Source organism: Lathyrus oleraceus, chromosome 1 (assembly GCF_024323335.1).
Source record: "Lathyrus oleraceus cultivar Zhongwan6 chromosome 1, CAAS_Psat_ZW6_1.0, whole genome shotgun sequence".
NCBI classification, from domain to species: domain Eukaryota; kingdom Viridiplantae; phylum Streptophyta; class Magnoliopsida; order Fabales; family Fabaceae; genus Lathyrus; species Lathyrus oleraceus.
The window spans coordinates 450940249-450951517 of NC_066579.1; the positions used below are offsets into that span (position 1 = coordinate 450940249).

General features: G+C 34.5%; 1 protein-coding gene and 1 pseudogene across 1 annotated transcript; both read left to right on the forward strand.

The window, feature by feature from the left end:
• Nucleotides 1–1571: 1571 nt before the first annotated feature.
• LOC127083183 (multiple organellar RNA editing factor 9, chloroplastic-like) lies at nt 1572–5491 on the forward strand (annotated as a pseudogene).
• A 538-nt stretch (nt 5492–6029) lies between these two features.
• On the forward strand, nt 6030–7600 carry LOC127083172 (uncharacterized). Its single transcript, XM_051023423.1, has one exon. It carries the CDS (start codon nt 6476–6478, stop codon nt 7445–7447), a length of 972 nt encoding a protein of 323 aa, XP_050879380.1. The 5' UTR covers nt 6030–6475; the 3' UTR covers nt 7448–7600.
• The last annotated feature ends 3669 nt before the right edge of the window (nt 7601–11269 follow it).

Here is an 11269-nt window from a genome sequence, read left to right on the forward strand (position 1 = left end):
ATTGCATCCTTCAGCTAATGAAGTCATTGGTGTTGTGGCCGCAATTTTTATGGAAACACTAGTACTATGACTTATTAGTCAGAAAGGATTCACTAACCGGTAAGGGATTATTTATCCTAGCTTTCCTGAATTATGTGTTCTCATATTCCTTATAGATTTTCTCCAGGAGGTGTTAGGGAAATGTATTTGTCAAATCGGCTTTGGGTCATACGATCGCCTTTCTCCTTGCGTTGGTTGGATTCCTTAGGTGTTGATTGGCTAGAACATGCACGTGACGGTGTTTAGTTATCCCCTAGAGTAATGAGTTTTTTCTCATAATTAATAAATGGCTAAGCCCTATTAAACAACTCTTTCAAGTTGTGAGCTTCCTTACCCCCTAACTTCTCTCTGAAGATGCTGTCTTGCCTCAAGCTATTTTTGAAAATCCAGCACTACATGCTTTTGTTAGAGCTTCCCACATCTACTAACACTTTTGTAAAGCGGTCGATATACGCCCGCGAACTTTCCTTTTTCCCGGAGTTATCTCGCTGAGCACGACTATTTTTGTAGGTTGAGCGAGCGATGCAATTCTTGCACAATTTTGTCCATGAATATATACTTTTGTTAGGTAGAGATTTGAAACAAATCATAGTCGATCCAGTTAGAGTTAGTGTAAAGAGGTTGCACTTTAGTGCTTCATTAACATGATAGTAATTTAGACGGTCATCTACATGTTGCATATGCTCATCTGGATCTCCCTTTCTGTCGTAACTATGGAGCTTTGAATTCGAGACCCAACTATCTAGAATACGAGTAGAAAGAGGATGCTTCCTTCGTCCTTTGACCGAAGGCTGCTCCTTTGGTTCTTCTTCCCTATGAAAGTGGCATGTCTTAGGACGTGTGTGACTTCCCCTTCCTCCTTCAGGATCGGAAGGAGGAGTTTGGTGTTTATGATTTCTTCGATAGCTAAGAGTTACTTTCCGACGAGACGCTGCTGGTTCGGGGATGACTCCTCCAAAAGACACTTCACAAACTTCACAAAATATCCGCGAGCCAAAGGACATTACAACATAACTTTGCAAAAATCGAATTGTTTATATAAATTTCCAACAAGTTCAGTCGTTAGGATTCCAAATTTTATGAATTACGAAGCATATTACGAAGCATTGGAACAAGAGAGAAGGCAAGGAATCAGAAGAGTTTCATCCCTCATCATTTGTACGGTGTAGTTGATTTTTTTACATTGATTTTTTTCTATAAATTCCTAAAGAATGAATAACTAATTCACTTGGATGGATTTCTTGTTAATGTGAATTATGTGATCCATTTAAACATACTTTCTATAACGATCAAATTCTTATAGTCATTTAATATTTTGCATTTGATGTGGGGTTGAAGGTAATTTATTTTTATAAAATTGGTTGTAGTTCATTAAAATTAATGGTGTTTAAAAACATTAGGTGCTTGAGGGGTAGAAGTATAAATGGGGAAGTATGGTATTGAATTTGAGAAATGGGATTGATATTAGTAGTCTATTAAGACATGGCCCATAATGGTTAAAACGACGTCGTATAAATAAACATCAATTATTCATACTTCGTATGCACTAAACTTAACGGCTGAACCTTGAGCCTTATCGTTGTTTTCCATGGCGTCACAAATTTATTCTCCTGCTCTCAACTTCGTTAACTCCTTTCCAATGGCGACGGTTTCTTCCTTCACCATCTCCTCTAAAACCCTAACCCTAACCCTACCTAATCACGCTAAAACCTCATCTCTTAATTTCAACAATCTTTCCATCCGTACCCGAAACCCTATCCGGATTCGCGCGGCGGTGGATGAAGATAAATCTTCCAAGAGAAGCGGAAGCAATGAGCCGAGAGAGACGATTATGCTTCCCGGTTGTGACTACAACCATTGGCTCATTGTAATGGAGTTTCCTAAAGACCCTAAACCCTCTCGTGAACAAATGATTGATACTTACCTTCAGACTCTTGCCACTGTCTTGGGAAGGTTCGTTTTCTACCGTTGCTTCTTATTTCATAGTTTCTCATAATATATGTTTTTGATGTTTAGAGTTTTTTTTTTGAATGGAAGTTTCAGAGTTGTTTGTAGTGGATATACTGATATATGATATTATGAAATTGATTAATTGTGTTTTAAAGCTGAATGTTATGTTTCAAATTGGAAATTGGAATAGGCATAGATTCTTATCTATAAAGCATGGACACTAGAAACACTACGTCGACACTCACACCGGTAATAAATTGAAAAATGAATAACTTAAACATTATCGCAAGTGTACTGACAAGGACACCGGTAATAAATTGAAAAATGAATAAATTCCGGCAAAAGTGCTGAACATAAATATCTTGTTCAGCAATGGTTCAAATATGACTCAGTACATATACTTTTTCCAAGGCTTCTTTGTTGAAGTCTACCAGACAAACTGAAGTTATGTGTGCTGAAGAGTCTTAGCGGCACAGTCTAAGAAGCACGGACACTTTTAGAAGTAGGCGTGTTGCGGTGTCCGATACGTGTCGGTGTCCGGCATTTGTATGACACTCGAATGACAAGTGTCGGAAGAGACAACAAGTGTCCTCCAGAAAAATAATTATTTTCTTTGATTCAAAACTCTTTAAATTGGTGTCTGACACTCATATGACACTCATACAACACATGTCTAACAATTCATAAAAGTGTTTTATAAAAAAAATAAAAAAAAGTGTTTTTTCTTTATTTCAACACGCCTTATACATTTTTTGAACAAATCCCCCACAAATCAAAAAGGGTTAAACATATACTAAAGCAATGTTATCAATGAACAATTAAAGACGTCAATTTTGATTAATATATTTTTAACTCTTTAAATAGTAGATGCAAAAATGAAACTCAAATACTATCAATATGTAGCCGTGTCAGTATCCTATATTTTTACATTATCAGTATTAGAGTCTCCGTGTTGTCTCCCAGTGTCCGTGTCAGAGTCTGTGCATCATAGGGTTGAGAACACTATAACGGCCGCCGCTATAGGGTGAATAGCTGGAAGCGTGGGCAGAGTGGTTCGTGGCCCGGAGCAGTTTTTGTCCCAATATTTTTTCCCTTATGTCAAACCAAAATTACCCCTTAAATTTAAAATGTTTTAAGGGTAGTTTTGGTTTTTTCAATTAAATTTGAGTTGAGACTCTATCCTAACCTTCCTTCGCCAATGTTTCTGCACTTCAGCTGTTCCAAAGAAAAATCACAAGTTCCTCCCTCACCTCTCTCACTTCATATGTTTCTAATTATTCTTCATGTGGTTTATCAAATAACTGACATCTCGGTATACCTGCCATCCCATTTTTGGGGTCGGTCACTTCACGCTGCTATCCAGGATTGACTACTTTGTCTCTATGACCTAAAGTGCTGTTTGAGGCTAAATAGTGTGCGGTAATGAACTAACAAACAAGTAAACTCAGTGTTGTTAATGAGTGGTCACGGGTCACGTGAGACAAGGTATGATTAGGAACAAAATCATTACAGAAGTAGGTAGCTACTGTTGGACAAATTATGGAAGTTTCATATAAGTGGTTTTGAATCTATGGTGTAGACCCATAGAAGTATGACTGAGGATGGTATAGACCAAATGAAAGATAGTTCAATAATTAGAGACATGGAGTGGCTGAGAAAAATTATGGGCCAAACCATCAAGAAAGATTTAGAGTTAAACAACCTATTATTACCATCAAGAAAGATTTAGAGTTAAACAACCTATTATTAGATATGATTCATATTTGGGCATTGTGACTCATTCTTGTGGAATAGAATTAGGATATTATTGTAAAAGATTTCATTGGTGGATCGTATACAATGGTAATGATGGATTCTATTTTGTGGGGGACATGTACGTGGAATAAAATGGATTCTGTTTTGTACAACATGGTAATGATGTATTATGTAGACAAACTTTGTAATTATGAATACAAAAGTAATAGATGTGTTGGTGGTTGTTTATCAGCATGGAAGAAGCAAAGAAAAACATGTATGCCTTTAGCACCACAACTTACACTGGATTTCAATGCACTGTTGATGAAGCAACCTCCGACAAATTCAAGGGTAATGTTTCTTATTGAAATTTATCTTGATAGTTTTTTATTTGCTACTTGACGAATTATTACCATTCATCTCTTATTTATACTTGTCTTGCTTATAGGTTTGCCTGGTGTTCTCTGGGTCCTTCCAGACTCATACATAGATGTTAAAAATAAAGACTATGGAGGTTACTTTATCAAGTTTAACCTAACATATCATGTTTAGACTATTCTTCCTCTTGATAATCTTGTCACTAAATATGTATGCTTTTTAATTTTAGGTGACAAGTACATAAATGGGGAAATCATTCCTTGCAGATACCCTACTTATCAACCAAAACGTAGTGGTGGACCAAAGAATGAGGGTAGAAGGTATGATAGACGGAGGGATGGTCCTCCTACTGGGCGTCAAAATCCAAGACAAGAGGCAGCTGCCTCAGATTCATCCTCTGCATGAGGTAGGCAATTCCATTCTCTGTTGTACTCTGGATGTTACTGATCTTCTCTTTCGTGATTTGTAATGTGATACGTATAGGTATCCAAGATTCATGGCTTTTCCTCAAGGGAGAATTAGTTTTTTTTTTCTTCTAATAGGGAGTGAGAATGGGTTTCCTCGGAGATGGAAGTTCATTTGCAGGGTTTAATTAAATTGTTAATCTTTCCTCAGTTATTGTGTGAAGTTTCATTAGTTTTTCCTGTGCATTTTGTTAATCATATATTTCTCAAAAGGGATTGAAAATGTGTTTCCTTGGAGATGGAAGTTCATTCACGAGGTTTTATCATCTTGTTTGTTCTTCCCCTATTGTTGCATGAAGTTTCATTAGTTTTTCCTGTGCATTTTGTTAATCATATCTTATCTTAATAGGAAATGAAAACGGGTTTCCTTGGAGATGGAAGTTCATTCCCTGGGTTTTATCAATTAATTAATTTTTCCTGAATTGTTGTGTGAAGTTTCAGTAGTTTTTGCTGTGCATTTTCTGTATCTTATTAAACTTTACGAGTTCTTATTTTTACTTTTTTGTTGCAGCCTCCGGGTGGTTTTCAGTTTTGTTGAGAGTAATTCCAAAACAAAGAGGATTCTACTCCTTATCAAGGCATTATCATGCTCATATAACAACTAAAAGCTCAAACCTATGTTGGATTCTCATTCAGATACACCTATGTTGGATTCTCATTTAGATGCATAGTGCTATTTATAGTTTAAAGTGCGATCAAATGGTCACGTCAGTCGGTAATTATCTTGAGGAATGTGTGCTTCTGGACTGTGTCTTGTCTATGAGATGTAAGACTGGTGTTAGGGTAGTTTGTTTGTATAATTTGGAGTTACTTATCACTTTACAAGTTTGTGCTTTTGTGATAAGTATTTCCTAGGACGATCATAACATTTTGAACACATTAAGTGACTAATAGGCACGCAATAGATCCAATGATGTGCATATTTAGTTTTGACATTGCCAAATTAGTGAAGCTTTAGGTTAATTGTGGTGCATAATTGCATCAGACATATCACAAGCAGCCAGTGGGCAGGTTTGGATTGTGTGCAATCACAGTAGAGATACCATCTGATCAAGATGGTCCAGATTTCAAGATTGATGTTTTAGATTTCATCCGACGTCGGCAAATATGCATGTGACTGCATTCTGCACCTAATCCAAATCCCTAACGAGCTACCTGGCTCATATTCATATAAGTATCAATTAGGGGTTTTAACGGATTTGATAACATGAAGAATTTAGAAAATTGTTAAAAAAGTGAAGAGAAAATTATATTTCATCAAAAACACTGGACAATGATTAAAGATTGTTTTTATGTCAGTGTCAAACTACTATGTTAAATGACAAGGATTGGTTCTGCAGTATCCATCAGCCTTTGAAAAGAATATTCTAAGTTAAACAATGGCCAATTTGCCATCCATGGCCCTTGCTTTGCTTTGCTGGTTATAATTGACATGTCCAACTCAAAATCAAAACTTTACTTTGTTTTTTCTTTTTGGAAATCCATTTTTAACATTTTTATTTATTACAAATATGATGATCTCAAAGTGGCAATATTTAAGTGCTATCACTTTCACCTAAACTAGCTTATGCTCATGATTCATAAAAATTGTGATCAAGATAATCTTAAAACCATGGATGCTTTTTATTGACTTTATGGTCCAATTCTTGGCAAGTGATAGTGTTGACACATGCTATAAAATTGCTTCCACTGTGGCACCCCCATTTATTTTATTACTGTTAAATATATCTACATAAATTTCCTCTTTCCTTTCACTACATGTGGACATTTTAGCATAGATAAGAGTTCTACGGTGGGTGGGTGAGATAGTACCAATCCACTTAATAGCTTTAAATGTGAAGGAAAAAACGTAGTTGCGGTTGAAGTGATTAACCTCTTTTAAAGTTTCCATCTTCAATCTCCTATGAATCATGGCCTACTACAACTCTTCATATTCTGGATCTGGTTATGGTGAGTACAATTTCAACTCTTATACTGTCAATTATAATTATGATCAAGTTCCATCTAGCTATGATTACAATCAACCAAATTATGGGTATGATTCGAGTTCATATTTTTCTGATCCAAGTTATTCAGATCATAGTTATAATAACCACCAAACCATAGCATATTCTTCCACAACTTTTAGTGACCCTAAATATCTTGTGTATGATCCCAATTATGGTATGACTCAGCTTGTTCTCTCTTATTCTACTTTGGAATTCAATGAACCTGCTTTTGATGAATATGATCCAACACCTTATGGTGGTGGCTATGACATTGTTGAAACCTATGGCAAGCCTCAACCGCCTTCTGAAAAGATCTGCTATCCTCGTTCCGACTCAACTTCAAATTCAATTCCAGTTCCAACTCCAGCTCCGATTCCGATTCCAGTTCTGGTTCCGGTTCCGGTCCCTTCGGAGGATGCGAAAACTGAAGAGAAAGTAAATAAACCACAAAATGAAACCATAGATCAAATTGCTGTGGAAAAGCCAAAGTCAGAAGATAGTACTATAAAAGAAACTATTGAGGCTTATGAAGGTGAAGAAGAATCTGAAGATAGTGATTATAGTGAGGAAAATGATGCTGAAGATGCTGCTGATGATGAGAACAATTCAGGGTCTAGTTATGAGAAGGAAGTGACTCCTCCTAAATATGAATATCCAAGTGGATATGGTTTGGAAACTGTGGATATATGTGAAAGCTTGTTTGGTTATTGGCCATGTTTGGCAAAAATGAAGAGAGAAAATTGTTGTAATGGATCAGTTCATAGAGAAAACCACTGTCAGGAGAATATGTGGAAAGGAACTGCAGATTATCTGTTTGGAAATCCATATCCATATGGTGGGAGAAGAGATGATGATTATGGAGGAGAGTTTTTCTATGGTTATGAAAGGCATTGATTACAGTGATGAATCATGGTGACAGAAATGAAATAATTTGTTCAAATGTGTAATGAGAGAATTTGAAAGTTGTAAAGGTTGTTTCTGATGTAAGAATAAATGTAGGAATTTGATTGAAAGATGTGAAAAGAATAAATTTTCATGTTTACAGGCTTTATCCTATGGTTCTAGTTTAAGAGCTAGTAGTTTGATGAATGATTTTCTGTCCATGATGTTTTTTTTACAGAATGATATTTAACATTGAGTCATCAATTTGCAATCTAAAAATTTGATTTTTTAAATTGGTTTAACATCCTACTTCTGTCATGTTTGTGAATTATTTTTTAAAATAATCTAATTTTTTAATTAAAATTCTAAAATAACCATTTTTTATAAATATTTATCACAATAATCATTTTTCCAAAAATATTTAACCTAGGCGTCAGTTGCATTGACGCATTCAATGAAAATGTTATTCATTGGCGTCACATGCAATGACGCATCCATGACCATGGCGCCACTAGGAGTGACACATACATGTGTAGGCGTCACATGCAATGGCGCATGCATAGTCCACTCCATGTGTGCGTCAATGCATGTGGCTACTACTCCACCACTCCGTCTATAAATACAACATCCCCTACCATAATTTTTCACCCATCTTCTTATCCCCTCCTTTCATTTTTCTTCAATCTCCTTCAATTTTCTTTAAAATGTCTTCATATTCATACTTGTGTCCTTATATTCACAAGAGAAATGCAGATTTAATTTTTTTCAGCAGTGCAGTCTACGATGAAGATCCGACTTTGGAATGTAGATACGTTCGAACATCTTAACAGGACCTTGAATCGCTGGTTAGATGTAGAAATTGCAGATGGTGAAAGGATCAGAAGAATTCAATGGTTTGATACGAAACCAAAATGGAGAAGTTCGTTTCTGGGTCAATGTCAGAGACATTCACATGATGATGTATACTTCTCACAAAATTGTTTTGATGGTTTAATCGCATAGTTATGTTGTTTATGCGTTGTATTTGTTTGTGATGTTATTTTATTTGTAGTAGTTAATTGTGTTGTTGTTTAATTATTGTATTTGTTCTACTTATCATATAAAATGAATGTTGTTTTTAATATAAAGCAAAAGACTTACAATTAAAATTATGTTGTTGTGTTCGGTCCAACAGTGGGACAATTTGTACGATTCTGACCGAGCTGGTGACATGAACTACAAAATCTAACCATTTTGTTTGCCGTATCCATTTCGGTTCGAATACGGGTGCTGTTTGGGCAACCCTTTTTCTTTCTTCGCATTATTTCATTGTGCCAGAGAATGTCCCCTTGATATGCAAGCCAATAATTCTCTTTTGCTACCACCGAAAAGCTAATTTTGTAAACATTGCAAAGGTTTATGACACACACCCAAACTCAAAACCAAGAACCAAACCCTAACCACCAACAACCATACGCGACCACCACATTTGTCTATAGCTCAGGTGATTCATACGATTCAACCTCATGTCATCATAGCCCCCACTTATGAACACCCAAACATGCCATCGTCATAACACTCAACCATTGTTTGACTTTATTACACCACATGAACCATTGCTTCATTTCCAAAACAGGATGTGGAACAGGGGGGCATTTCAATCGGGCGGATCATTGGTTTTCTTGTCAATCGTAATGTATTTTAATTTTATATCATAATATTAATAATTATTTTTCAGTTATCTATTTTTTTTAATTTATAAGTATAACATCTATATATATATATATATATATATATATATATATATATATATATATATATATATATATATATATATATATATATATATATATATATATATATATATATATATATATATATATATATATATATATATATATAACATGCGCGACATGCAATAACGCATACACTTGATATAATTAAGTATGCGTCAATTGTATTGGCTTTATTTGCATGCATGTGCCAACATCATTGGCGTCTATGTTAAATCACATATTGGATACGCCAGTTCAACTGACGCATATTTTAGACGTGTGCATGAAACATGGTTATTTTGGTAAGTATTTTGAAAAAAATAATTATTTTAGAATTTTAATTGAAAAAGTAGGTTATTTAAAAAAAATCTACGTTTGTTTTGCAGATTAAATTGTACGGGGTTAAGTTCAAAACTTTAACTCACCTAATCAATTTCCTTATAATGGCTCGATCTAGTTTGATCCGTTTTTCCATTCTAGTGGTATGAGATGATCTTAAATTAATGGTTTATTTTATACAAAACTTTAAAAATATGAATCAAATTTACTCCAAGACCACTAAGTTAGAGTTTATAATGATCTAACACCTTACACTTCTTTTGATGAAATATGATGGAATGAAGTGATATGAAATGAAATAAAATAAAATTCTATTATCTGAATTATTTAAAATTGGATGGCGCATAATGAAATGTAGTGATTTTTATTCCATTTCAAACTTAACATTGTTTTCTTTTCCTTCCCATCCACACCATTCTGCTTCATCCAATTTTAAACATTATAAATGGTGATAAGTGATAAATTGAATAAACTAGTCATCCAGTCCATTCCACATGGACTATAACCCTTTAAATCCCACAACTCCTAACAAACAATTGAACCAAACACACATTTGAGCAAAATGTAAGAGCAGAGGTAGAGGTCTCTTCACTCAGTACACTCACTCAATTCTTCCTCCCCTTGGCCATCTTTCGTGTCTATGCATCAATACTCAACAATATTCACCTTGACGAATATCAAACTTTTATAAAGATTTCTTACATGAAGTCCACATTATGACAACTGGGAGATACAACCCCTACTTAACACTGAAACATATGTAACAACTTCAAATAATGTATGAACTTGTCATTGATGTCATACTTGGTCAATATATTTGTTGCATTACTAAAATATACATTTTTTCAAGTAATATTTATCCAAATGTAAGTAACTATTCAATCTTGTGAAATATTGCATAAATATGCTTTGTCCTATCAGAGTGTAAGTGGACTCCATCTTGCTTAACACCTAATCCCCTAACTAATGTTATAACTCATAAGGTCTTTTTGAATACCTCAACTACTATCATATGCTTTAGTTTTAGAAATAACTACTATGGACTAAATTGATGATTTATAGTAAATAAATCCATATGCAAGAGTAACGACATATCTTGGTGTAGACTTCATATCACCCATATCGCACACATAGTCTGAATCAAAATATTCTACAACTGAAGGATCATCTTGTTCACCATTAAACATGATACAATGATCTGTTGTACCCTTCAAGTACTTGAAAATTCACTTAACTGCGACCAAATGACACACTTACTTGGTTTGGACACAAACTTACAATGTTGACTTACAACTTGTGTCAAATTTGGTCTAATGTAAACCATAACATATATTAAACAACCAACTATACTAACATAAGGGATCGTTGACACATACTCAACTTCTGCATCTATCTTTGGGCACTTATTTAACTAGAGATTAAAGTGATTTGCCCATGGAATAATCAACACCTTCAAATTGCTCATGTCAAATCTGTCAAACACCTTTTTAAATATAAATTTTCTAAAAGATCATAATTTTGTAGTACTCTTATCACTATGAATTGACATCCTAAAAATCTACTTATGAGCACCTAAGCCTTTTATGTCAAACTCATTTTCAACAAGAATTTTCAAATTATTTACATAATATAAATGATTAGCAACAATCAACATATCCACATATAATAACAAGAAAATAAAAGAACCATCACCAAGACTCCTAACATAAATACAACAATCATACTCACATTTTGTATAGTC